General features: G+C 55.6%; 2 protein-coding genes and 1 non-coding gene across 3 annotated transcripts in view; all 3 read right to left on the bottom strand.

Annotated features, from left to right (window-relative positions):
• The window catches only part of DAPK3 (death associated protein kinase 3), a 17958-nt gene extending 6340 nt beyond the window's left edge, over positions 1 to 11618 (bottom strand). Inside the window, exons 1-6 of the mRNA XM_032252250.1 lie at positions 11522 to 11618; positions 10348 to 10503; positions 1947 to 2307; positions 1699 to 1828; positions 1313 to 1361; positions 739 to 765 (exon numbers count right to left, since the gene is read on the bottom strand). Of these exons, the coding sequence (XP_032108141.1) occupies positions 739 to 765; positions 1313 to 1361; positions 1699 to 1828; positions 1947 to 2307; positions 10348 to 10409 (629 nt within the window). The 5' untranslated portion in view covers positions 10410 to 10503; positions 11522 to 11618. The remainder of the gene's footprint in view (positions 1 to 738; positions 766 to 1312; positions 1362 to 1698; positions 1829 to 1946; positions 2308 to 10347; positions 10504 to 11521) is intronic.
• Positions 11619 to 17826: 6208 nt separating this feature from the next.
• On the bottom strand, positions 17827 to 27025 carry EEF2 (eukaryotic translation elongation factor 2). Its single transcript, XM_032252249.1, has 15 exons — positions 26902 to 27025; positions 25663 to 25877; positions 24580 to 24761; positions 24281 to 24492; positions 23708 to 23886; positions 23334 to 23439; positions 22710 to 22823; positions 22233 to 22371; positions 21892 to 22087; positions 21266 to 21524; positions 20711 to 20818; positions 19497 to 19850; positions 19107 to 19289; positions 18896 to 19028; positions 17827 to 18520 (listed from the first exon to the last, which is right to left on the bottom strand). Exons 1-15 carry the CDS (start codon positions 26902 to 26904, stop codon positions 18327 to 18329), a joined length of 2577 nt encoding a protein of 858 aa, XP_032108140.1. The 5' UTR covers positions 26905 to 27025; the 3' UTR covers positions 17827 to 18326.
• On the bottom strand, positions 23972 to 24037 carry LOC116532937. Its single transcript, XR_004261003.1, has one exon. It is a non-coding gene; the product is annotated as a small nucleolar RNA SNORD37 (small nucleolar RNA).
• Positions 27026 to 27560: the final 535 nt, after the last annotated feature.

Genomic DNA, 27560 nt, shown 5'->3' with positions numbered 1-27560 from the left:
AGGTTGCGGTGAGCCGAGATCGCGCCATTGCACTCCAGCCTGGGTAACAAGAGCGAAACTCCGTCCCAAAAAAAAAAAAATTAGCTGGGCATTGTGGGATCGCCTGTAGGAATACTAGGGAGACTGAGGCAAGAGAATCGCTTGAACCCGTGAGGCGGAGGTTGCAGTGAGCTGAAATCATGCCATTGCACTCCAGCCTGGGCAACAAGAACAAAACTCTGTCGCAAAGAAAAAAAAAAAAAAAACAAAAAAAAAACATCCGCCAAGCACGGTGGTGTGCACATGCAGTCCCAGGGAGGCTTGCTTAAGCCTGGGAGGTGGAAGCTGCAGTGAGCTAGGACTGCACCACTGCACTCCAGCTTCGGCAAATAAAATAATAAACAATGGCAGGCACATGTGTGGTCCAGGGAGAGGAGTCAAAACCTAGCCTGTGGTCGGGTCCCCTCCTCGCACTTTGGGAGGAGGCTGGACTCCCTAGTGGCCACAGGAAGGGACAGGGGCACACACACACCGGTCCCGGGGCCTACTCAGCCGCTCTGTGTCCTGCCTTCAGAACTCTCCGGAAGCCTCTGTGACAGCAGCCCCACAGGATCACTCATCCGTTCACCCACTCTCCACTGAGCACCCGAGACGGGTCACAGCCAGGCTCGGGACCCCTGGCATCCGCAAGAAACATACGGAGCCCAGGACTCACACCAGCTGTTCTGCGCAGCTAAGGGGCCCCCGCCAGGTACTCACAGGATGTAGGTGATGACTCCAATGCTCCTGGGGAAACAAGAGGTAGAGGTCAGCGCCGTGCAGGGCCTCCTACCCTTCTAGGACCGTGGTGTCCCACGGGGTGAGTGGCTGGGGAGACCAGCCCCGACTACAAGCACCTTTGGCCACAACCGCCCGCCCAAGTTCAGACCAGGCAGGGGTGGGGACAGGGCAGAGGGCACCATGGCCATAGATGGACAAATGGGCCGAGCAACCCAGGCAGCTACCTACACCAGTGACCCTGCGTGGGGCCTGGGGTGGTCTCTGGCTGGCAGGCTCTCCTATGAAGGGCGATGCCGTGAGTGCTTCAGGCCTGCAGGCCGCTATGTCGTGGGCAAGCACTCATCTGTTTTTAGCACCCCTTTGAAAATGTGAACATCGTCCTCAACTCACAGGCCAGACCTGGGCCTCGGGCAGGAGCCCACCAACCCCTATTCTAGGGCAACAGTCCCCCCGCGCCCCAGCAGCAGCAAGGCCCCACTTTATCCCCTGCTGCGGCACCCGCCTGCGCTCCAGGATAGCAGGGAGGCCCGGGTGGAGGGAACACGGCACTCACCACATGTCCGCCTCCAGGCCCAGCGGCTCGTAGTTTACAATCTCTGGGGCTGTGGAACAGGGAGATGTGGGTCAGGCACTGGGGACACGCCGGCCAAGGAAGAGGCTGAGGACACAGGTCTCCAGGCTCAGGAAACAGATATGGGGGGTCAAGACTCTCTCTCACATATCATAGCCCCTGGGGGCATAAATTCGGCAGGGCTGACTCTCCAGGCCTGACGGGCGGGCTGGGACACACCAAACAGAGACTGACTTCCCGCAATGCTGGGCCTGAGAGGGGCAGCCGCAGGGCCGTGGACACAGACTGGGCACGACTCGCCCCATGCCCAGCCGGCAGCCCCAGACGACCCTCCCCAGGCCAGGACCGCCCACCGGGCAGGGACTCACCCACAAACTCCGGGGTGCCAAAGATGTTCTTGAACTCGTTCCCCGCCTCGATCTTGTGCGCGATGCCGAAGTCGATGAGCTTGATGCGTGGGTTGGGCACGTTCTTGTCCAGCAGCATGATGTTTTCTGGCTGAGGCGGGAGGGATGAGCAGTGCAGCACAGGCCCCGGCCTCACCCCACGCTCAGGAGGGGCCCTCCAGGCTCTCCCTTCCGGCCCACACCGGCCACACCGGCCCCACGGGGCTCACCTTCAGGTCAAAGTGCGCGATGCGCTTGGAGTGCAGGTAGTGGACGCCATCCAGGATCTGCTTGAGGAACTGGGTGGCCTCGTCCTCCGTCAGCGACTCCTTCTCCGCCAGGAAGTCGAAGAGCTCCCCGCCGGAGACCAGCTCCAGAATGAGGACCACGTCCGTGCTGTTCTCGAAGATGTCGTGCAGGGTGATGATGTTGGGGTGCCGGATCTCCCGCAGGATGCTCACCTCACGCTCGATCTCCTCCCGGCTCACCCCACGCCGGCTGGACGACAGGCGGCGCTTCTTGATGAACTTGGCCGCGTACTCCTTGCCCGTGCCCTTCTGCCGGCACTTCCGCACGATCGCAAACTGGCCACTGTAGGAGGAGGAGGGAGGTGAGTGGGGGTGACTGGCTCCCCATCTCGGCCTCCTGCTCCTCTGGGCGCAGCCCTGCACCAGCCACACGGGAGGAGGACGTGAGTGTGCTGCTGGGGGAGTGCGGCCTCCTCAGCCTTCTCAGAGAGCAGTTCCCCAGCACCCAGCACACACACCATTCCCACTCTCCCAGGGCTACGCCAGCAGGTGTGCAGAGGCGAGGGCAGAGCCACACACGACACCATGTGTTGGAAAGTGAAAAAATGAAGAGTTAACGCATATCAAGAGGGAACTGAGGGGGCCGGGAGTGGTGGCTCACACCTACACCTGTAATCCCAGCCCTTTGGGAGGCCGAGGCGGGCGGATCACTTGAGGTCAGGAGTTTGAGACCACCCTGGCCAACATGGTGAAACCGTGTCTCTATCAAAAAGACAAAAAATTAGCTGGGCATGGTGGCACGTGCTCGAAATCCCAGCTACTTGAGAGGCTGAGTCAGGAGAATCACTTGAACCCAGGAGGCGGAGGTTGCAGTGAGATGAGATTGAGCTACTGCACTCCAGCCTGGGCAACACAGCAAGACTCTGTCTCAAAAAATAAATAAATAAATTTAAAATATAAAGAAGGGGACTGGGTGTGGTGGCTCGCGCCTGTAATCCAAGCACTTTGGAGGCCAAGGCAGGCAGATCACCTGAGGTTGGGAGTTCAAGACCAGCCTGACCAACATGGTGAAACCCCATCTTTAAAAAAATAAAATAAAATAAAATAAGAGGGAACTGAGCCAGGTGTAGTGGTTCACATCTGTAATCCTAGCACTTTGGGAGGCTGAGGAGGGAGGAGTTTAAGACCAACCTGGGTAACACAGTAAGACCCCATCTCTACAGAAAAGAAATATTAAAACATGAGCAAGGTGGCCAGGCATGGTGGCTCACGCCTGTAATCCCAGCACTTTGGGAGGCTGAGGTGGGTAGATCACTTGAGGTCAGGAGTTCGAGACCATTCTGGCCAACATGGTGAAACCTAGTCTCTACGAAAAACACAAAAATTAGCCAGGCGTGGTGGCGGGCGCCTGTAGTCTCAGCTACTGGGGAGGCTGAGGTAGGAGAATCGCTTGAACCTGGGAAGCGGAGGCTGCAGTGGGCACAGCTCGTACCATCGCACTCCAGCCGGGGCAACAGAGTGAGACTCTGTCTCAAAAAAAAAAAAAAAAAAAAGAGCAAGGTGTGGAGTGGTGCATGCCTGCAGTCCCAGCTGCTCGGCAGGCTGAGGCAGAATCACTTTCACTTACGCCCAGGAATTCAAGGCTGCAGTGAGCTGTGATCGCACCACTGCACTCTGGGTTGGGCAATAGAGACCTCGTCTCTTCAAAAAAGAAAAAAAATAAGCGAGCGTGGTTTCCAACCAAACAAGGACTGTAAAGAAATCAGTAAGTGGGAGCTGGGAGATGTGATGCCAGGTCCAGGGGAATTGTACCCAGTCACGACAAAGAAAGAGGCCAGCTCTTTATGCGCAGACAAGCGGAGACCTGTACGACGCCACCCACCCAGTGCAGCGGAGAACGCAGTCTTTTATTTAGACAGGTTGGGAGGCTACACAGCAGCCTGTCCGCAGCAGGCCTCCGGGAGTGGGGTTCAGGGCGTGTGCACGGAGGGAGCGTTTTGCTTTCAATTGGGTGCAATTCCATCCTGACTCAACTAGACACAGCAGAATTCATTTTACCATTTTTGTAACCCTATGCCACTGACTTCAAAGAGCTCCGCAGTCAGTGAACAGAGTGAACGAGAGGCGCGTGTTCACGAGACGTGACCAGACTGAGGACGTGGGCCTGGCGCCACCCACGCCACCATCAGAAATGGTGTGGAAACAGCCCGGCCCCTCAGAAGCTTCAGCAGAGTTTCCACATAACCCACAATTCCACTCCCGGATCTCCCCGAGGGGCACGCGCACAGCCAGGCAATCACCTCCACAGGGACACTCACAGCAGCCCCGCCACAGCGGCTGCAGATGGCAACAGCTCCAACGCCCATCAACAGAAGAGTGACCAACACAGTGTGTCCTGTCACACATCAGCGCCTGACCCAGCCGTGAACAGGAACACGCTCTAACACAGGCCACAGCTCCTTAGAACCTCGAGGACGTCATGCCAGACACAAACGGCCCAAGCCCTTCCGCCCTGCTCCAGGCGCTGGGTCATGGGCACGGGCTGAGCGTGGGCCAGTCCTTGTAACAATGTATGCTCACTGCCACCTCCCCAAGACCCACGTCGGGGTGTGCTGGTAACAAAACCCCCGTGGCGGGCCACCAGGGACACAAAGGGGTTGGAGGCAGGGACACTCAAAGTAAGGTAGGCAAGGGGTGGTGCCAAATGATTACTGAGAGTATAGCAGACTAAATACACCAGCACCTTCAAGGACGTCTCCTGCATGCTAGCCCCTGGGACTGGCCACGAAGGCGACTTCAGCAGCGAAAGGAGCTCAGCAGTGGGGATGAGGCCAAGATCTGGAGACAGGAGCACATCCTAGGGATCTGGCCCCGTGTCCTCACAGCGTCCTCACAAGGTGAGTGTCAATAGAGACTGGAAGAGGCTGCGCTGTGACTGTGAAGGGGGAGGAAGGGGTCCCCGAGAGCCAAGCGGGTGCCTCTCCACGCTGGGAAGGGCGGACCTGCATTCTCCCCGGGAACCTCCCGCATAGGCCAGCCCTGAAGCTCCACTGCAGACTCGGAACCCCCGAGGGAAGGCACGGTCATCTAGGGCACTCACTTGTGGGGATTCGCTCCTGCAATTGCAGGAGCCTCGTGCTGGCTGACAGCCCAGGGCAGAAGGCAGAGGAAAGAGGAGGAGGTCGGTCAGCATGGCGGGAGAAATCACAGGGAAAGGACACAAACCTTCTCAAAAGGTGGGGAGGTTTTGCAAAGCTTTGGGGGAGAAGCAGCTGAAGGCAGAGGGCAAGGAGTAGGTGCAAGGCAGCGCAGGGGAATTTACCTAAGTGGGCTTATTTGTTTCTGATTATCCACGGGCTGGAGACTGCCCTCTGTCTGGTGGAACAATAAGGTTAATTGACCACAGACTGTGCAGACTGCAGGCTTTCGGCATTATCTGTACTAAGTTATCTAGCTGTTCGGGGCTGCTCTCTGTCCTTCAACCACTAGTGCCAGCAGCCCCCAGTGCTCTTTCACTGCATACCTGTGTCTGAGTACTCCTTTCATCCGGAGCTCGGTCAGGGTATGCAGGACGGACCCGGCAGCAAAGCGAGGTTGCGAAACTGATCAGACTTGGCTCACCGGCCAGGCCTGCGTGAAACTCAATGTCCCCGGCATAGGCTCTGCTCCCAGCTGCCACCGTCTCTGCTATAACGCTCCCTGCACCTGGACTTCCTTCCTGCTTCCCCTCTGGCTGCACCCACCAAGCAGTCACAGCATCCAAAACCCAGGGCTTCCCTCATGCCAAGAACTCTGCAGAAATCCCTGGATGTGCCGCTTCCTTTTATTTATTTATTTTTTTTTTGAGACGGAGTCTTGCTCTGTCACCCAGGTTGGAGCGCAGTGGAGCAATCTTGGCTCACTGCAACTTCTGCCTCCCAGGATCAAGTGATTCTCCTGCCTCAGCCTCCCAGGTAGCTGGGATTACAGGTGCCCCCCACCACGCCCAGCTAATTTTTTTTGTATTTTTAGTAGAGACGGGTTTCACCGTGTTAGCCAGGATCGTCTCAATCTCCCGACCTCATGATCCCCCCGTCTCAGTCTCCCAAAGTGCTGGGATTACAGGCGTGAGCCACCACGCCAGGCCCACTGCTTCCTTTTTTCTTTTTATTTTTTATGAGACAGGGTCTCACTCTGTCACCCAGCCTGGGTGGAGAGCAGTGGCAGGATCTTGGCTCACTGCAACCTCCGCCTCCTGAGTTCAAATGATTCTCCTGCCTCAGCCTCCTGAGTAGCTAGGACTACAGGCACGTACCACCAAGCCTGGCTAATTTTTGTATTTGTAGTGGAGATGGGGGTCCGCCATGTTGACCAGACTGGTCTCAAACTCCTGACCTCAAGTAATTTGTCCACCTAGGCCTTCTAAAGTGCTGGGATTACAGGCAGGAGCCCCACATCCAGCCGGGCTGCCTCCTTGTTAAACATGCAGATTTTATCCCTCTAGCATTATTCTGAGCTGAACTAACAAATAAAAAGGAGGTTGGGCACAGAGGCTTGCGCCTGCAACCCCAACACTTTGGGAGGCTGAGATGGGAGGATCACTTGAAGCCAGGAGTTCAAGTCCAGCCTGGGCAACACAGTGAGACCTCAACTCTACAAAAGTTCACTATCCAGGCAAGATGGCACATTCCTGTAATCCCAGCTACTCAGGGACTGAGGCAGGAGGATCCGTTGAGCCTGGGAGGCTGAGGCTGCAGTGAGCTGTGATTGTGCAGCTGAACTCCAGCCTCAGTGACAGAGTGAGACCCTCGCTCCCAACAACAACAAGACTTGGCTGGGCACAGGGGCTCCAGGCTGTCTTGGAGCACCATGCTGTCATTTCCATTCACCTCCAACTTGACCCCACAAGGCAGGTGTGTCTGTCTCGGTTGCTCAGGCTGGAGTGCAGGGGTTCAATCATGGCTCACAACAGCCTCGACCTCCTGCGTTCGGGCAATCCTCCTGCCTCAGCCTCTCGGGCAGCTGGGATAACAGGCGAACGCCACCACACCAAGTTAATTTTTAAATTTTTATTTTGTAAGGACGAGGCCTCACTATGTTACCCAAGCTGGTCTTGAACTCCTGGGCTCAAGCCATCCCTCCCGAGTACATGGGACTACAGGCACATGCTACCACACCTTATTTATTTATTTATTTATTTATTTATTTATTTATTTATTTGAGACGGGGTTCTCCATGTTGGTCAGGCTGGTCTCGAATCCCTGACCTCAGGTGATCCGCCTGCCTCGGCCTCCCAAAGTGCGGGGATTACAGGTGTGAGCCACCGCGCCCAGCTATTTTTTAAAATTTTTTTTGTAGAGACGGGGTTTTGCTGTGTTGCCCAGGCTGGTTTGGAACTCCTGGCCTCAAGCGATCCTCCCACGTCCACCTCCCCCACGTGTTGGGATTCCAGGTGGAGCCACTGCACCTAGCCACTATCCACATTTTAAAGAAACTGAGGCTAAGAAAAGGAAAGCAACTGGCTGAGGTAATGCAGCCCGTCAGCAGCGGGTGGATTCAAACCTTCGAACCAGGTGCTGCAGGCTCCAGAGCCCATGTGCTCTAACAGGAGGTGGACACCTGGTGGTGGGCACTGGGTTCCTGCCTGCCCAGCTCCTGGCTCTGGCCTGTCTCCTGCTAACAGACCCAGACTTGGCCTCCCAAAGTGCTGGGATTACAGACGGGAGCCACGGTGCCTTGCCTGTATCGTTTTAATTATGAACTTGTTTGTTTGAGAGATGGGGGTCTACCTACGCTGCCCAGGCTAGTCTTGAAGTCCTGGGCTCAAGCCATCCTCCCACCTCGGCCTCCCAAAGCGCTGGCATGAGCCAACGTGCCCAGCACTACCTGGTTCTCTTTAAGAGCTGCATCCCGGCCGGGCGGGGTGGCTCACGCCTGTAATCCCAGCACTTTGGGAGGCCGAGGCAGGTGGATCACGAGGTCAAGAGATCGAGACCATCCTGGTCAACATGGTGAAACCCCGTCTCTACTAAAAAACTACAAAAAATTAGCTGGGCATGGTGGTGCGTGCCTGTAATCCCAGCTACTCAGGAGGTTGAGGCAGGAGAATTGCCTGAACCCAGGAGGCGGAGGTTGCGGTGAGCCGAGATCGCGCCATTGCACTCCAGCCTGGGTAACAAGAGTGAAACTCTGTCTCAAAAAAAAAAAAAAAAAAAAAAAGAGCTGCATCCCATTCCACCCGATACAGTGGTTTGGGGAGGGCCATTTAAGTGGCTGTTGTTCCCAGCAGGGCACACTGGCTCAAGTCTGTGATCCCAGCGCCCCAAGAGGCTGAGGCAGGCTGATCACCTGAGGTCAGGAGTTCAAGACCAGCCTGGCCAATATGGAGAAACCCCATCTATACTAAAAATACAAAAATAAGCTGGGTATGGTGGTAGGTGCCTGTAATCCCAGCTACTCAGGAGGCTGAGGCTGCAGAATCCCTGGGACCCAGGAGGCAGAGGTTGCAGTAAGCCGAGATCACACCACTGCATTCCAGTCTGGGTGACAGAATGAGATCGTGTCAAGAAAAAAAAAAAAGGCTGTTGTTCTGGTGCACATTGTTCTAGCAACTACCCCTGTCTTAAGTCTTTCCATCCATGATGTATGCACGTTTTTCCCATGAATTAACTCCTACAGGTGAAATCAGCAGGTTAAAAGAAATAATCAATTTGCCTGAATTTTGCTGACTGTTGCCAAATGACCCCTGGCAGGCAGTCCGAACACCTTTTCAGCACTGAAGCGAGAGGGGCCTGTGTGGGAGGGGCCTGCCTCCTCTACCACTAAAGGAGGAAATTCCAGAAAGAGGACCTCAGGATCCTGAAAGAGCCTGCAGCACTCTCCCCGGCCTGAAGCAGGGCTCAATTATTTACATTCCCTTCTGATGACATCACGGGGCGGCTCCAGGGAGGCTGGCCCACAGCAAACTCACCAAATAAGGCTGGAGGCTCTACAAAAGGAGGCAAGGCCTAGTGGGGCCTGGCTGGCCTGGAGAGGGCGGGGTCAGGGGACCCTCCAAGGCCCAGGCAGGCAGGAAATCAGCTGCCGCCCTGGAAGAGGAAACCTCTGCTTTCCCCCCAAGAATGTGAAACAATTGACTGAGGTGTGGGCCCGGCTGGGAGACACTGCCCCCCCCCCCCCCCTTTTAAACACGCAAGAGCTGGGAAAAAGTGTCTCCCACAAAAGAAGATTAACACAAGATTTTTTTTTTTTTTTTTAAATAAATGAGGTTTCACTCTATGGTCCCAGCTGCAGTGTGCAGTGGCACAATCACAGCTTACTGCAGCCTCCAACTCCTGGGCTCAAGTGATCCTCTCGTCTCAGCCTCCCTAGTAGCTGGAACTACATGGATGGGCCACCACACCTGGCCGGCTAATTTTTTTTCATCTTTATTTTTTGTAGAGATGGAGTCTTGCTATGTTAACCAAGCAGATCTTTTTTTTTTTTTTTTTGAGACGAATCTTGCTCTGTCTCCCAGGCTGGAGCACAGTGGCACAATCTCAGCTCACTGCAACCTCCACTCCCAGGTTCAACCTATTCTTCCGCCTCAGCCTCCCGAGTAGCTGGGACTACAGGTGCGTGCCACCACGCGGGGCTAATTTTTCTATTTTTTTTGAGACGGAGTTTCGCTCTTGTTATCCAGGCGGGAGTGCAATGGCGCGATCTTGGCTAACGGCAACCTCCGCCTCCTGGGTTCAGGCAATTCTCCTGCCTCAGCCTCCTGAGTAGCTGGGATTACAGGCATGCACCACCATGCCCAGCTAATTTTTTGTATTTTTTTTAGTAGAGACAGGGTTTCACCATGTTGGCCAGGATGGTCTTGATCTCCTGACCTCGTGATCCACCCGCCTCGGCCTCCCAAAGTGCTGGGATTACAGGTGTGAGCCACCGCACCCGGCCTTTTTTTTTTTTTTTTTTTTTTTAGTAGAGACTGGGCTTTACCATGCTGTCCAGGATGGTCTCAATCTCTTGACCTCATGATCTGAGGCCCGCCTCAACCTCCCAAAGTGCTGGGATTACAGGCGTGAGCCTCTGCACCCGGCCAACAGATCTTTTAATAACAAAAACAGCTGGCATCTACAGCTCTGGTGCCCCATGCCAGGCATGGTATTGGCTGCTGTCATGGTTCAATTATTTTCCTCCCGACCGTAAACTACATAGAGGATTCCTAAGCAGGAATTCACAGCCGGGCCGTCCGACTCCAAGGCCCAAATTCACTCCACCAGCACATGATACTGACTCACTCCTTCTTGGGATACAGGATAAAGGACAGGAAAGGACTATTTCCATTCAGAAAGCCCCACAGCGCCTCAGGGAAATCAGAGAAATGTGTCTGGAGGGAGTTCTGGAGCCCAGCCCAGCTCACCTGCCCAGCTCCTCCCCCATCTCATAGTGGTCCTCCACGTCCTCCTGCCGAAACGTGGACATGGCAGCCGGTCTGCCTTCCAGCAGCTTCCACTCCAGGGAAAGTGCAGTCACCGCAGCCTGGGGACAGGACCTCAGGAGTCCCCTAATGATGACCCTGGAGGAGACCGGGAAAGAGAGAAGGGAGGAAATGAGACACCACCCATATCTCCTAGATAAATGGACAGACCTGCCCACCAAACACAAGCCTCCCACCTCTCCACTCTGTAGGTCCAAACTCCTCATAGAGGGACAGCATTTAGTGGGGTGGGTCCGTCATGTCACCTCTTTGAGAGCTCCAACAGCCCAAATGGACCACCTTTACCCAGCAGAACTCCCTCCAGACACATTACGCTGATTTCCCCGAGGCTGCCTGCTTTCTTTCTTTGCCTCTGCTTCCTAGGCTTCTGCCAACCTGCTCAGCGGAGGTCCCCTAGCATTCCTGCAAGTTCCCCAGGCTCTCAACCCCAAATCCCAGGGCTCCCTTACTACCTGGTCGGTGTCTTATCGAAGTTTTCAAGTCTACTTTTTTTGTTGTTGTTGCTGCTTTTGAGAAGGAGTCTCGCTCTGTCGCCCAGGCTGGAGTGCAGTGGCACGACCTCGGCTCACTGCAACCTCCGCCTCCTGGGTTCAAGCGATTCTCCCACCTCGGCATCCCAAACTGCTGCGATTCCGGTCAAAGTTCCCAAAATAGGTTATTACCTTAACCCCTGCTTGTCCCTGCCCTCGGCAGGTCTCTTAAGACCCTTATCAATAAAACGCCCCGCCCCCATCATCTCTGACTCCCTCCACATCTCAATTTTCCAAAAACGAGAGGCCCCATCTGAGTCTCCTCCACCGTCTTCCGCCCCCTCTCGCCCGCAATCTCCGCACAAGCCCCTAAGCAGACCCCCAGTGGCTCGGTCGGCAGAAGCCCTCACAAGGCCTTCCCTCCCTAAGGCTCCGCTCCAGCATCCCGGGGGCCGCCACGCCCCTCGGCAGACCCGGCCGAGCCCCTTCTCCGTTTCGGCCACCCAGACTGGTCCTCAAACCTACCGGCCATTCAGGTTGTCTCCCTCCCCCGTTCTCCGCGGGCCCCCGGAGCGCCGTCCCGGCCCCACCCAGCCTTCCAGCCTCCGCCCAAGCCCGTTCCTCACCCTCCTCAGCCCCAGGCCCGGCCCCGCCGCGCTGGCCACTGCTGCTTCCTCCTGCGGCCCCACCGCCCCTGCCGCCGCGACGCGCCTGCGCCGGCGTCACCATACCCGCCAGTGCCCGCCCCTGGAAAGCGGACCCCGCCGCCTATTGGCCAGTCCGCCCGCCGCTCGTGCCGCACCTCGACGCCCCACCCCCAGCTGCCTTTTCGGTCCCCGCACCCGGATGCGGCTTCGCCATTGGCTTAGCGACCGAAGTCCCCTGATTTGATTGGCTGTAGTGGACGCCGGTCAAGCGGACGGAAAAAAAGGCCCACTTCCGGACTCCCCGCCCGCCTCTCCTCTGACCCTGGTGCTGAAGCTGCGAGAAGCGAGGCTGAAGCCCTCCGTCCCGCTTCCTGCCTTTCCGGTGCACCAGATGCGAGAATGGATGGCTCACCTGTGGCTGAGGGCTCATGGCAGCTCTTGGGGTGCACCCTGGGACTGCTTTAATCCCTATGTGGCAGTTTCATCCTCTGAAAAACTTGTTACCCCCCATTCTAAATACTTAAAATGCAAATAAGGTCATTCCATGGTTGTCAATCACAGGATCCTGTTTGTCTCAAAATTGAGGATAAAACAGCGAGCACTTGATTGAGACTTAGTATGTGCCAACTGACAACACTGGGAGCTAACATGTATTATTTTCCCCCATTCTACAGGTGAAAAAACAGACTCATAGACAGTAAGTAACCCACCCCCAGTCACCTAAGCTAGCAAACGGCAGAGCTGACATTCACGGCCAGGTAGGCATAAACCCAAAGCCAACGTTCAACCACCACATATCAGACTGCCACCATCAGACACAAGACCCTATGTATTTTTATTTATTTATTTTTAGACGGAGTCTGGAGTGCAGTGGTGCGATCTTGGCTGACTGCAGCCGAGACCTCCTGGGCTCAGGCGATCCTCCACCTCAGCCTCCAGAGTAGCTGGCATTACAGGCGTGTGCCACCACGCCTGCCTGATTTTTTAATTTTTGGTGTGGGAGGGGGTGTCTCACTATGTTGCCCAGGCTGGTCCTGAACTCCTGGCCTCAAGTGATCCACCCACCACCGCCTCCCAAAGTGCTGGGATTACAGGTGCAAGCCACCGCGTCCGACCCTGGATGACATCTTCACAGATCTGTTGTTAACTCCAGCTGCCCTCCTCATTGACCACCACTCAAGGAATGTGATCGATGAATCACTCTACTCCATCTGCAAAGCAAGCCCAGGGCATGCTCCTGAGCAACCCCTTGCGAAGTGAACCTTCACCCCCACTGTTACCATGTCCACGTGTAACTGAGCTTAAAAAAACATAAATCCATGAAGTGTAACTCAGCAGTAATAAGAGTTATGGCCGGCGCAGTGGCTCACGCCTGTAATCCCAGCACTTTGGAAGGCCAAGGCGGGCCAATCATGAGGTCAGGAAATCGAGACCATCCTGACCAACATGGTGAAACCCCTCCTCTGCTAAAATACAAAGAATTAGCCAGGCTAAAATCACACCACTGCACTCCAACCGGGCGAAGAGCACGACTCCACCTCAGAGATGAATAAATAAGAATTCTTACTTCTCTTAAAAGTTCAACATTTTGGGAAGACAATAATCCCAGCACTTTAGGAGGCTGAGGTGGAAAGATCACCTGAGCCCTAGAGGTCAAGGCTACCCAACCCAGGTACTAAATGCATTTTTTATTTCTTAATTTACATTTCAACATACAATGGGTTGGCCAGGCATGGTGGCTCATGCCTGTAATCCCAACACTTTGGGAGGCCAGGGCAGGCAGATGACTTGAGGTCATGGGTTTGAGATCAGCCTGAACATGGAGAAGCCCCATTTCTTCTAAAAATACAAAAATTAGCCTAGCGTGGTGGCGGGCATCTGTAATCCCAGCTACTTGGGAGGCTGAGGCAGGACAATCGCTTGAACCAAGGAGGTAGAGGTTGCAGTGAGCCAAGATCGTGCCTGGTGACAGAGTGAAACACTGTCCCCCACAAAAAAAGAAAAAAAAATAGGCCGGACACAATATCTCATGCCTGTAATCCCAACACTTTGGGAGGCCAAGGTGGGCAGATAGCCTGAGGTCAGGAGTTTGAGACCAGCCTGGCCAACATGGTGAAACACTGTCCTCTACTAAAAATACAAAAACTAGCTGGGCATGATGGTGGGTGTCTGTAATCTCAGCTACTCGGGAGGCTGAGGCAAGAGAATCACTTGAACCCAGGAGGTGGAGACCACAGTGAGTCGAGATCAAAAAATTGCACTCCAGCTTGGGAGACTAAAGCAAGACTCGTGACAAAACAGCCAGGTGCAGCGGCTCACACCTGTAATCCCAGCACTTTCAGAGGAGAAGGCGGGCAGATCACAAGATCAAGAGATCGAGACCATCCTGACCAACATGGTGAAACCCCATCTCTAGTTAACAATACAAAAATTAGCTGGGCGTGGTGTCGCGCACCTGTACTCCCAGCTACTTGGGAGACTGAGGCAGAAGTTGCAGTGAGCCAAGATCCTGCCACTGCACTGCAGCCTGGCAACAAGCATTTGAGACTCTGTCTCAAAAAACACACACACACACAATGGGTTTGCCAGGATGTGACCCCACTGTCAGCTGAGAAGCATCTATATTTGAATCCAGACGTTTCTCTGAGGCAGAAATAGCATGATGTTGCTAACAGGGGCCAGCATCAGCAGCCACAAGCTGGACCCCAGCCCTAAAGGCCAACCTTCCTATTTCCTAAGAACAGGGGACACAAGGGGGCTCACTGTCAACTGGACCCGGGTCCACTCTAGAAATACATCCATGACTCAAGTTACTAAGTCTCATGGCATTTGATGCCGGGTTATTTCGCAAAGAAACTCTTCCAGTGAAACCACCATTGCAAAATTGTAACTTAGACAGTGAAAGAGAGCTGACCTAACCAACTCCATCTTGCTTCTAAGCTCCAAGCTGTCCTTGTTTATTCATGGGTGTAGGCTGAACTAACTTTCGAAGGAACTTATAGTTTAAAACAAAGATGATGCCGGTGGCTCACACCTGTAATCCCAACACTTTGGGAGGCCAAGGCGGGCGGATCACCTGAGGTCAGGTGTTCGAGACCAGACTGGTCAACATGTTGAAACCCAATCTCTACTCAAAATACAAAAATTAGCCAGGTATGGTGGGCAGGCGCCTGTAATCCCAGCTACTCAGGAGGAGAGAATCACTTGAACCTGGGAGGCGGAGGTTGCCATTAGCTGAAATCGAGCCACTGCACTCCAGTCTGGGAGACAAGAGTCTTCATCTCAAACAAACAAAAAAAGCTAACAGCCCTTTCCCAAAAAGGGCTGACTGAGGACTAGACTGTAGGAATAACAAACCAGCCACAAATTAGAAATTATGGTTTAGGAGTCACACAGCTGGAGGCTACAAGAGTCTGACCCTCAGACCAGGCACAGTGGCTCACACCTGTAATTCCAGCACTTTGGAAGGTCGAGGTGGGCGGATCACCCGAGGTCAGTAGTTCAAGACCAGCCTGACCAACATGGAGAAACCCTGTCTCTGCTAATACAAAAAAAAATTCGACAGGTGTGGCACAGGGGCGACTGTAATTCCAGCTACTCAGAAGGCTGAGGCAGGACAACTGCTTGAATCTGGGAGGCAGAGGTTGCAGTGAGCCGAGACCACGTCATTGCACTCCAGCCTGGGCTACATGAGGACAACTGTCTTCAAAAAAAAAAAAAAAAAAAGACGGGCACGGTGGCTCACTCCTGTAATCCCAGCACTTTGGGAGGCCCAGGTGGGCGGATCGCAAGGTCAAGAGATCGAGACCATCCTGGCCAACATGGTGAAACCCCATCTCTACTAAAAATACAAAAATTAGCTGGGCATGGTGGTGTGCACCTGTAGTCCCAGCTACTTGGGAGGCTGAGGCAGGAGAATCGCTTGAACTCGGGAGGCGGAGGTTGCGGTGAGCCGAGATCGCACCACTGCAGTCCAGCCCGGCACCTGGTGACAGAGCAAGACACTGTCTCAAAAAAAAAGTTTGTGATCCTCTCTGAAGGGCTCCTGAGATCAGGGTTTAGAGATATTTTACAGACCCTGCACTTGATCACCTGGCCCCACCCAGATCTCTTAACTGGCTCATCTGATTTTATGGCCCCCCAAATGGAGGAACCCACTTAGCTGAAAAAGATAGCTCAGGCCAGGTGCGGTGCCTCATGCCTGTAATCCCAGCCCTTCTGGAGGCTGGGGCAGGCAGATCACCTGAGGTCGTAAGTTCGAGACCAGCCTGGCCAACATGGTGAAACTGGCTCACCTAAAAATACAAAAATTAGCAGACAGGGTGACTGGCACCTGTAATCCCAGTTTCTCAGAAGGATGAAGCACAAGAGTCACTTGAAGCCTTGAACCTGGGAGGAGGTTGCAGTGAGTCGAGATCACGCCACTGCACCCCAGCCTGGGCGACAGAATGAGACACCCTCAAAAAAAGAGTAATCGAAGTTATCCCTTGCTACTGGGAAACGGCAGTTACGGCCCCATTTCAAGTGAGACAGCCACGCCAAACCTTAGGCACACCCGTATGCGGGCAAGGCCTTAGCTGAAGCTTAGCTTTGGCAGTGAAGGGTCAGAGTGGACCCTACCTCTTGCCTGGAACCCACAGCACTACTCCATAGTCCCTACCTGCCATCCTGAAGACAAAGAAAAGGGTGAAAAATGATGTTGACCTTATTCTTACTAGCACTGACGAGACTGGGCCTACTTACGTCTTAGGCACCACTTAGAAAATAAACGAGGCTGGGTGTGGTGGCTCACACATGAAATCCTAGCACTCAGAGGCTGAGGCAGGAGAATCGCTTGAGCTCAGGGGACGCAGACCAGCCTGGACAACAGTCAGAGCTCATCACTACAAAGAAGTAAAATTAGGCAGGCACAGTGGCTCACACGTGTAACTCACTGAACTTTGGGAGGCTGAGGTGGACACATCACTTGAGGTCAGTTCAACACCAGCATGGCGAGAGCAAAATGCCCTCTCAAAATTAGCTGGGAATGGTGGCGCATGCCTATCGTCCCAGCTACTCAGCAGGCTGATGCAGGAGGACTGCTCGAGTCCAGGAGGTGGAGTGCAGTGAGCTGGTGGCACTACTGCACCCCAGCCTGGAAGACAGCAAGACCTTCCCTCAAAAAAAAAAGTTAAAAAGGCAGGCCCTGGTGGCTCACGCGTGTGATCCCAGCACTTCAGGAGGCTCAAGCGCGTGAATCACAAGGTCTGGAGTAGAGACCAGCCTGGTCAACAAGGTGAAACCGTCTCTACTAAAAACGCCAAAATTAGCAGTGTGGTGGCGGGCGCCTGTGATGTCAGCTACTCAGGAGGCTGAGACAGAAGAATCGCTTCAAACAGGGAAGTGGAGGTCGCAGTGAACTGAGATTGCACCACAGCACCCTAGCCTAGACAATACTGTAAGACTGCCTCAAAAAACAGAAACAAAAAAACCTGATGGGTTTCCAGGAGCTAGTCAGGACTAGGTCGACCAGTGAAATCTGATGAACACAACTCGTGAGCTCACCTAGGTGAGGTGGCTGATGCCTGTAAGCCAAGCACTTTGGGAGTCTGAGGCAGGTGGATCACAAGGTTAAAAGTTCGAGACCAGCCTGGCCAATATGGTGAAACCCCATCTCTACTAAAAATACAAAAGTGAGCCGGGCATGGGTGGCTGCTGCCTGTAATCCCAGCTGCTCGGAAGGCTGACTGAAGTAGAACTGCTTGAACCCAGGAGGTGGAGGTTGCGCACACATTGCACTCCAGCCTGGGTGACAGAGCAAGGCTCTGTCCCAAAAAAAGAAGTTTAAAAGCAAGCAAATCCACTCCTGACACACACACACACACACACACAAAAAAAAGCAAGCAAATGGGTTTCTAGCAAGCTCATCAGGAGTGGGGTCAGGACTACAGAAAATCTGATGGCTGGCAGAATTTGTGAGCTCATGAGCAAGTTGGAGGGTCGCTGAAGCCTGCCAGAACCATCCGGGAGCTCCATGATCCACAAGGCCATGGAAACACAAAGTGACATCTTATAATTTAGTTCCTTCCCACAACGATCCTACTTCAAGTGTGCAGTAGACCCATGCAGCTGACAGCTGCTTCTCTGAACGACATGGGTAGGACATTCTCACCATTCTAGAATGTTCTGACAGAGGCAGCCTCAGGCTGCACCTATCTAGGACCAAGGTCCCCTTCCAGGTTCTGGTGAACCCAGTACAGGGCAGCCCTGCTCCCCTGTGAAGACGGTGTGAGAAAGACCCAGCATGGAGTCACCACCATATCAAATTTATTATTCCAATGGCACTAGTACAAGCTGGAGGTGCTCATGGTGACGCCACACAGGACTTCCTGCCTGCTAGAAATTATCTATCCGCTTGTTCCTTTCCCCTTTCTGAGGCAAAAGCCACAACAGGCCAATTACCCAAATAAACCTCTTAATGCATTTGTTAATTTTGTTTGGACATCTGAGTTTCCCTCTGAAGAAATGGAAAGTGTTGGGTGTCCCATCCCACCTCCCCCTCCCCCACAGGCCCAGTAAGTCCCTGCAAAGAGGGCGTGTCTGCTGCCTCTGGACTCTGGAAATAAATATCGAAAGAAACAGCATCAAGTGTTGGGCTTGAACGATGGCGCGCTGCGGGCCCCAGAAACCTCTCGGGGAGCGTCGCTGTGTTGGGACAGTCTCCGGGTGTCGTCTGAGAATGTGAGGACGTGGTGCTGTAGGTGCCGTGAGTCCCCGGGGCGGCAGACGCTGCAGGAAGTGCCGCCTACAATTTGTCCAGGAAGTTGTCCAGGGCCGGGATGCCTTCCTTCAGGCCCTTGCGCTTTCGGGTCTCCGCCACCACCTGGCTGGGGCGGCTGGTGTTGTCGAAGGGGTCTCCGGGCAGGATCTGCCAGTGGTCGAACACGCACTGGGGGAAGGCCTGGCCGCCCGTGTTAGACCTCAGGTCAGCGGTGAAGCCTGCAGAGGGAAGCAAGAGGCTCACTGGGCCACTAGGAAGGTAGCAGGGCGGGAAAAGCTACTTCCTCAGCCAGAGTCACCCTGCAGACCAGACACTCAGCCTGGTGCCCAGCACTTCACCGAAGACCTGCTCAAAGGCCGCTCCCAGGACTCATGTCCCTGCGCATTCTGGACCCTGTGCGACAGCTCAGCTGCTCTACTGGCCCCGAGTCCTTCTCATCCTGAAGGTAAGAACCTCCCTGGTGAATTTAGTGATTTGGGGGTCACATGACCCATCAGGCCACCTCCTTTAACCTCCTGCCTCAGCTTAACTGGGCCTCTGTCCCACCTCCGTCGCTTGCCAGGCTATGTGGGACACACCAGGCTGGAACTCACCGAAGGACTCATTGACGGGCAGGTATGCCTTGACGACAAACATGGGGGTACCGGCCACCTGAGACTCCTCGAACACATGGCCCCGCTTCCTGTTCAACACCCCATAGATGCCACCAACCACCTGCTCTGGGCACTGCCAGAATAGAAGAGGTACTGTCAGTGCCTGTCGGGCAGGACAGGGGCAGGGTCAGAGGCGGGTGGGGGGCCTCACCTGGATCTCCACCAAGTAAATGGGCTCCATAAGGCGCGGCTGGGCAGTCAGCACACTGGCGTAGAGGCAGCGCCGCGCCGTGGGGATGATCTGACCACCCCCACGGTGGATGGCGTCAGCATGCAGGGTCACGTCGTGGACATCGAAGCGCACGCCCCGCATGTTCTCCTCACACAGCGCGCCCTAGGTAAGGGGAGAGCCGCCGTCAAGGGCCGAATGCACCCTGGCTGTTGCCCTCCCCATGCCAAGCCACGCAGGTCTCCACTGAGGGGACTGGCCTTGCCCACCTCAGCCCCATTAGGGTCCCTTCTCCCAGAAGGCAGGACCATGAGGTCCCTTCTAGAGGCTGGAAGCGTGGGTGTGGCCTGCCCATGGTGAGCTGTGCCTCACCTCCTTGGTGGCCCACTGGAAGCCGGCCACCACACTGTCCTTGATCTCGTTGAGGTACTGCACACCCTTGGTAATGTCAGTGAGGATGTTGGGGCCGGTGCCGTCAGGCCCAAAGCACCAGATCTTACGGGCCTCGGCCACATCCCACTCGTACTTCTCGGCCAGGTAGCGCGCCCGCTGCTTGAGCTCCTGGCGGGCAGACACCTCGCCTTTGTCGATGTCCTCTGCCAGGCCATCGGGGAAGGGCCGCGCCTTCATGTACAGCCGGTTGTGCTTGTTGGGGGACTTGGAAAGGCAGAGCACATTGGACTCCTCACTGACAGTCTCACGGTACGAGACGACAGGGTCAGATTTCTGCAGAAAGAAGACGAAGGTCACACACCTGCCTGGAGGAAGCGGCAACTTCACACACAGAGGCATCCTTACAAGATTTTCTCAGCGAGGCGGACTTAATACAGCCGGGCAGAACCATGCCAGTCAGAATCAAGGAGTCAGCGTTGCACCGGCAAGCATATCTCACTGCCATCCAGGACAAGGAGCAGGGCTCCACTAAACTCTCCGGCACCGAAAACCACAGGCTTGTGCAATTCTAAGCTTTCATGAGTGAGAAACAAGGTCTACAGCAGGCCTGGCCCATCCCCACTGAGAATTTGTGTTTGTGCACAGAAACCATTTGGATGAGCTGTCTGTGAGGAATTCACAATCAGCCCCGCTGGCTGGGCACAGTGGCTCATGCCTGTAATCCTAGCAGTTTAGGAGGACCAAGGCAGGTGCATCATGAAGTCAGGCGTACTAGCCTGGCTAACATGGAGAAGCCTAGCCTCTATTAAACATACAAAAATTAGCTGAGCGTGGTGGCAGGCACCTGTACTCTCAGCTGCTTGGGAGAGTAAGGCAGGAGAATCCAAAGCCGGGAGACGGAGACTGCAGTGAACAGGGATGGCGCCACTGCACTCCGGCCTCCAGGACAGGAGCAAGACACCATCTCAAAACAACAAGAAAACAAACAATCCCACGTGACTGTGGAATACCCTAATGAAGAAAGTTGAAGAACTAAGACAAGACCAAGGCCAAAATCAAGTCTAGGAGCCTGTGCAAAGCCCAGCTCAGCTTTAAGGCTGAGGGCAGGACTGAGTGCCCAGAGCGCAGTGGAAATAGACTGTCTCAGCCTGAGGAGCATGGGGGACAGCTGATCACTGAGGCTGGCAGCTCACCTTGATGGGGATGCAGGCATGGTCCTCTTCCAGGTCCTTGAGGCAGATCTCCAGGTGCAGCTCGCCGGCACCCGCGATGATGTGCTCTCCCGACTCCTCAATGATGCACTGAAAGGGACACGCGTCAGCACCAACGTAGGGGGACGGAGCCGGGAACAGGCTCCCCGGTTCCCCTTAGCTGGGGAGAAGCTAGACTCTACCAGAACAAGATTTCAGAGGAAGGTGCCGGGATCCTGGGACCACCTGAGGCAGCACAAAGACCACAGATGCTTCGTGCTGCTTCTCAACACCATGAACTGAAGAAACATAAGCCCGCAAGCCACAGTGCACATGCGCAGAGCAGCCTAGGAGAAGGTGGTGGCCGCCTGGGCAGGAATCCCCATTTATAGGACTTCCACCTTCGAGGCATGATCTCCATACAAGCAGGGGTTTCCGCACAGCTGGAAATCCCTCCTTTCCAATCTTACAACCACAGCAATCCACACAGCCACAGATGAGGCCCCAAGCCGTCCCCCCTCAGAGCGTCTACCCACAGCGGGTGCACTCCGCGCCCACCTGCACCATGGGGTCGGACTTGGCCAGCCTCTTGAGACCCTCCACCAGCTTGGGCAGGTCGGCTGGATTCTTGGCCTCCACGGCCACCCTGACGACAGGGCTGACGCTGAACTTCATCACACGCATGTTGTGGGCATGCTCGAAAGTGGTGATGGTGCCCGTCTTCACCAGGAACTGGTCCACACCCACCAGGCCCACAATGTTCCCACAAGGCACATCCTCGATGGGCTCCACGTAGCGACCCATCATCAGGATTGTTCTGGGAAGAAACAGAAGGCCATAGTTCTGCTGGATCCTCTAGGTCCAGGGTGGGGCCCTCCTGCCTGGTCCCAAGGCAGGCAGGTGGCTTCCACAAGGCCCCGACTGCTGCGTGGGGGCTGCCAGAAAACACATCCTCTTGGGAGTTACTGCCCTCTCCCTGGGTATGGAACAAGGCTGCTGCCACCAACTTGGAACCCAGGAACACCGATGAGCTAAGGTCTGCTGTACCCTGGGGCTTGTGGCGTCTCCAGGGACTCCCTCACTAGGCCATGATGACAAAAGCCATGGCTGGCACAAGTATCGCCCTACACTCCCTCCATGCTCCTCACCTCAAGCTCATGAGTGGCCGTCACCCAGCTGCTCACCTCTGGATTGGCTTCAGGTAGAGGTCCTCCTTCTTCCCGGGGGTGTAGTTCGGCCCCATGATCCTGACCTTCAGGCCGGTGGAGACTAGCCCCGAGAAGACCCGTCCAAAGGCGTAGAACCGACCTTTGTCGGAAGTTGGCACCATTTTGGAAATATACATCATAAGGGGGCCTTTGGGGTCACAGCTTTTAATACCTGAGGGAACAGAGAAAACCCACAAAGTTCATTCCAGCTAGGCTCATCCTTTCGGAACCCTGCAGCCCACGCAACCTTGGCAATGGCAAGTCTTCCGGCCACAGCCTCAAGTTGCAGCTCAGGACCGGCCCCCAGGACGACATACCCATGGCAGCCTCGTCGTCCGGGGGCCCCTCGTACAGGAGCTCACAGCGGTACTTCTGGGCTGTCACAGGGGAGGGCAGGTGTATGGTGATCATCTGCAACAAGGCGTCTCCGGCGGGCAGCCAGCGGCGCATCACAGCCTGCAGGGCAGAGGGCGGCACATGAGACACCTGGGGAGCCCAGGAAAGCCCCGAGCACAAGCCACGGAAGCCAAAGTCAGGAGTCACCTCCTCCCACAAAGCATGTCCCCTCCTGGAAGGCCGAAGAGGCCAGGCACACACCTGCCAAGACCCTCACCCACACCTTTCCCAGATGGGGGCTGGCTGCTGGAATGTGACTTCAGTAACACCCAGAACCTAAAGGGGCAGCCGCTATCCCTGCCCAGCTGAGGACCTCAGCCCCCAGGCCTGTGCTGTCGGAGCACCCAGAGAACGCAGTGTGCACTGCCCCCATCCTGAGGGCCAAGCCTGGGCCGCACCTTCAGCAGGGGTTTGCCTTCCTTGTCCTTGTCCTCACTATCCAGCTTGATATCCAGCTTCTCTATCAGTTTTGCTGTCTCCTCCTTCTTGAAATTCATAATGGCGTCAAACACCTAAATTCACCACCCGGAGACAAGAAAGCATGTTTGGGAACAGCACGAGGATGCCTGGTGCTGCTTCCTCAAGAGACCTGGGCCAGCGCGAGGGCAATGCAGGAGTGGGAGCAGGCATGGCCTGCCCACCAGGTGCCCAGCCAGCTGAGCAAATCAATCAGGACCTGGAGGAGACGTCATGGTAGAGCAGAAGAGAAAAGCCCATTGTGCTTTCTAGACAAGTGCACAAGCCCTAACTTAGTCAATGAATGGTCACCTGTGACCAAAGCCCCCAGTTATCCACCCCCACCAAATAGGGGCAGTCCCAAGGCTCTGGCCTTGCAGTCCAGACCTCGGGAGAGGAGCCCTGACTCCACCTCAGTTAGGAGCTGCGTCTCCTCCTGTCTCACGCCTGCCCCACAGGGAGATGGGCCCAGTCAGCTGACAGGGAAGCGGGGGAGACCCCAGGTCCAAGCGCCAATAGTCCCACTGGCACACAGCGCAGGGTGCTGGCGCAGCTCTCCCGCCTACCTTGAAGATGGGGTCCAAGATCAGCTGGCAGAAGGTGCGAGGCAGTTTCTTCCCATCGGGGCTGCTGGCGGACTTGCTGAACTTGCCGGTGGCGGGGTCAAAGTACCTGGCGGGCAGAGCCCAGGCCAAAACAAGTCAGGGCTGCCTGGGGGTGACGGAGGCTGCCAAGGGGACACGCTTGGGCAAGACTCTGCAGGGCAACTGATGGGCTTGAGCCGCACTGTGAACACCACTCGGCACCCCTGCGTCTTGGGCAGGGCTCTGTAGGGTGACTGGTGGGCACCAGCTGTGCCGTGAATACCGCACCATAACCCTGCACCACTGCCACTCCCCTCGGGTGTCAGGAACTCCCCACCATATCCCATGGGGCTCACCTGTCACCCCACAGCTTCTTCATCATGTCCTCAACTTTCTTGGCCCGCTCGGCAGGCCCCAGCTGGCCCTCCCCCTTGGCAGCAAACTTGGCCACGTACATCTCGGCAAACTGCTTCAGGGTGAAGGCCCACCCGTGGAGGCCAGACCCGAAGCCCACAGTACCAAGGACAGGATCGATCTGAAAGCGTGAGAAACAGGAAGCAGCAATGAGCAGGGCCCCTGGGAAGAGCCTGCAGCTGCAGGCCGAGCACCAGGGATCCAAGTCTCAGACACTGGATTTCTTCAGCAGACATCAGGTCAAAGTGAAGAAATGGTCAGTCATCACGAACAAAGGGGCCAGCCCCGCCTGCAGTCCCTCCACCACCCAGGGGCGCCGTTCCCTGAGCCCATCTCCTCTGACTGCCCAAAGGTCAAGGGCCAGTCAAGTCGGTTAAGAACATGCCAGCCCCCTTCTGTCACCCCATTAATCCTGCCAATAACACACTTCTGGTGCTCTCGAGTCAACTCTGTCCCCCAACAGCTCCTGAGAACCCCGCTGTGGAAGCACACCACCCAGCCAGAGAAGATCGTACCATGATGTTACCCATGGGGCCACTCTCGCCCTCGCCATAGGTGGAGATGATGACATTCACGTTCTCCACGATGCGCTGGAAAGTCTGGTAGAGCTCCTCGGGCTCCAGCTGCAGCTCCAGGAGGGCACGATCCATCTTGTTCATCATCAGCACGGGTTTGATACGTTCAGCAATGGCCTGCCGCAGCACCGTCTCGGTCTGCACGCACACGCCTGGGGACGCAGGGAACCGGGCACACTGTCATCCTCAAGCTAGGACGGCCCCGGGTTCTGGACCCTGCCTCAGGACTCGATGCTTACCTGACACGCAGTCCACCACCACCAAGGCGCCGTCGGTAACTCGGAGGGCAGCAGTCACCTCCGAGGAGAAGTCCACGTGCCCAGGGGAGTCAATGAGGTTGATGAGGAAGCCAGCACCATCCTTGCTCTGCTTGATGAAGTTCAAGTCGTTCTCCGAGAGCTCGTAGAAGAGGGAGATGGCACTGAGGGAGGGAAGGATCAGTCAGGGGACAGGAGCCACACCTGACCCAGGAAGGTTGGGATGCTGTCAGAAGCCAGGCTGCTCCTCCCTCCATGACTCATCCCTGGACAGGCTCCCACAAGAGCCAACCCACCCCTGTCCTTTGCCTCTGCAGTCCCCTCTCGCCAAGACAGGGAACTCCTGGTATCAGCTCCACAGAGCCAGGGCTCTCCTGTCCAGAATCCCTCCAAGCCGACTTGGTCCCCCCAAGCCTCCTCACACCTAACTCAAAGTAACTTACTAAAAGACCCAGCTAGACAGCCAAAGCCTCCAGACTCCAACCCTTCCCTCCTCATCTCTCCCCCACCTCCGGCAGAAATGAAAAGCCTACACCAAAAACCGTCACACTGGCACCGCCCAGAACGCGAAGAGGCTGCGGTCACTGAGCTCTCCTCTCACCATTTAGACTCACCCTACTCACATCAGGGGCCAGAAACCGTCACGAAATGAATGCTGTCCAGTGCAACACAGGAGTTTCCCAGCATTCCTCATGCCAGGAACTCCCTCCCCTTCCAAGTGTGACAGACAAGAGTTTCCCAGCATCCCTAGTGCCAGGAATACCCTCCCCTCCCAGGTGTGACAGCAAAACTCTCCAGATATTCCAGGAGTGGAGAAAAGTCCCCCAGGGAGGGAGACCACTGAGTTAAGCTCCCTCCTCAGACACCCCTCCAGCTCCCAATACCCCCATCCCTGTACCGCTCCAACCTATCTTGCTAGACTGGACCTCACTCGTTCTTGCCAAAAATTAAAAAACCAAGGGAAACAGACATAGTCTAATCTCCCCCCTCCCACCTTGGCCCAGTGGCCTCCAGCTACCAGGCCAGAACCTCCCTGCCAGGGTCCAGAGGGCAAGGGAAGCTCACGTTGACTTGATGGTGATGCAACGCTCCTGCTCGTCCTTCCGGGTGTCAGTGAAGCGTGTCTCCCCGGCCCGGGCAGAGGCGATGATGCCAGCCTTGCATACCAGTGAGTCTGTCAGCGTGGACTTGCCGTGGTCCACATGGGCGATGACAGACATGTTGCGGATGTTGGCCTTCTTGTCCATGATGGCGCGGATCTGGTCTACCGTGAAGTTCACCTGGGCAAGCAGGGGAGGCTCAGACAAGCTCCCCATTTCCAGGAACACAGTCTGGCATGGAGCATTCCGTCCAAACGAAACGCCAGGCCCAAGGCCAGGAGGGGATTGTTCCTAGGGTGCCCCACAGCCATCCAATCTCCAGCCTAACACCCCTTAAGAATCATCACGCAATCTCCAAAGAACCACCGTTAATAGGGGTCATTGAGGATTGACAACCCAAAAATAAAACTCCTTGGGAATAAAACCGCGCGGCAACACATTTCCTTAGTACCAAGCACCACACTAAGGAGTATCTAGGGTCAAACACATAAAGGGTGCACCCGCTCTCAAAGCCCCCTCCCTCCACGTTGTCACCAGGCCACCCAGGCTTTCCCCGAAAAAAAAGCTTCATTATAAAATGCCAGGTCATCCCTCGTCATGGGGGATCAGACAAGACCACCCATCCAAGGAGATAGCGGGGAGCCTGAACGACCCTAAAGCACAATCCTACACCTCGTGTCTCAAAAATGGACTGCACATTTGGGAGTCACAGGAAGGACAAGCGCCTAGGGCCGAAGGTTAACCTCGGGAGAAAGTATTTGGAGAGGAAAGAGGGGAGCCTTTCAGGCGTCGCTTTGCTCGTTCTGCCATTTCTCTGCCGCCCCTAGTCCTTCGGCAGAAAATCGATCTCAAACTTGCGGCCCGCGGGTTACATAAGGCGCTTCCCCGTCTCCCCGCTTCGACCGCGGTGCCCGCCATTACAACGCCTGCCACATCATCATTCCCCACCCCCATCCCCGCTACCACCCCAGCTCCAGCCGGATCCAGGCAAGGTTACGGCGTCCCCGGAAGCGGAGAAGGGGCTCGGCGAACAGCGCGGTGCACAGACATGGCGGCGGCCGCTTCCCCAGCCCCTGCTCCTCCGATCCCGCCGCCTCCACGTCTCCTCCAGGCACCGACAGCCCCAGCGTCCCAGACTAGGCAGCGTCCGCCCCGCGAAGGCCCCGCCGCCGTTCCAGAGCACCAGTGAGGCAGGGTTACTCACCATGGTGGCGGATGGCGGTGGATTCTTCCAGGTAGATCTGAATGAAGCGAGTCGCGCCGATTATGGCGGCGACGACGGCGGAAGAGAACGCTGACGTCAACACTCAGCCTTTTATAGGCGGACGCCGGTTGGGCGGGTCATGTGACTGCTCTGCGGAGGCGGGGCGAAGCGTGGCCGCGCAGGCGCACGGGGGAGGGTCTCCTGTTGACCCCTTCGGCGCCGGCGCGGCTGTTCTTAGATACAGACTGGGCGTCTCGGGGGCGCCTCGGTGTGCAGTTTTCAGGTGCACAAAGCAAAGAGCGCCGTTTTAACTGAGAATAAAACCATAGCAACGATATTAGCTTGCAAAATGTCCAGCACTTCTATTAAAACCACATTACAAGGTGAAGAGAGTCTGTGGATTATACCCAAGTCATTTTCCGGGTTTGGCCATTGTTATGTAAGAGGATACCCCCGGGAGAAACCGAGGAAAAAGGACACTCGCGACCACTCTACTGTTTTTGCAACTCCTTGCCTGTAATTGTTTCAAACCACAAAGCTTTATAAGGGGCCGGGCGCGGTGGCTCACGCCCGTAATCCCAGCACTTTCGGCGGCCGAGGTGGGTGGATCACCTGAGGTCAGAAGTTCGAGACCAGCCTGGCCAACATGGAGAACCTCC

This window comes from Sapajus apella, unplaced genomic scaffold (genome assembly GCF_009761245.1).
Source record: "Sapajus apella isolate SASKATOON/1434 unplaced genomic scaffold, GSC_monkey_1.0 scaffold77, whole genome shotgun sequence".
Classification (NCBI taxonomy): domain Eukaryota; kingdom Metazoa; phylum Chordata; class Mammalia; order Primates; family Cebidae; genus Sapajus; species Sapajus apella.
Note: the sequence above shows the minus strand (reverse complement) of the source record. Positions and strands in the feature narration are given on the sequence as shown.

Coding starts and splice junctions, on each gene's coding strand:
- EEF2 (XM_032252249.1), bottom strand. Junction 23,887..24,280: donor GCCCCATGGGTAACATCATG/GTACGATCTTCT, acceptor TCACGCTTTCAG/ATCGATCCTGTCCTTGGTAC. Junction 18,521..18,895: donor GCCCGTCAATGAGTCCTTCG/GTGAGTTCCAGC, acceptor TTCCCTCTGCAG/GCTTCACCGCTGACCTGAGG.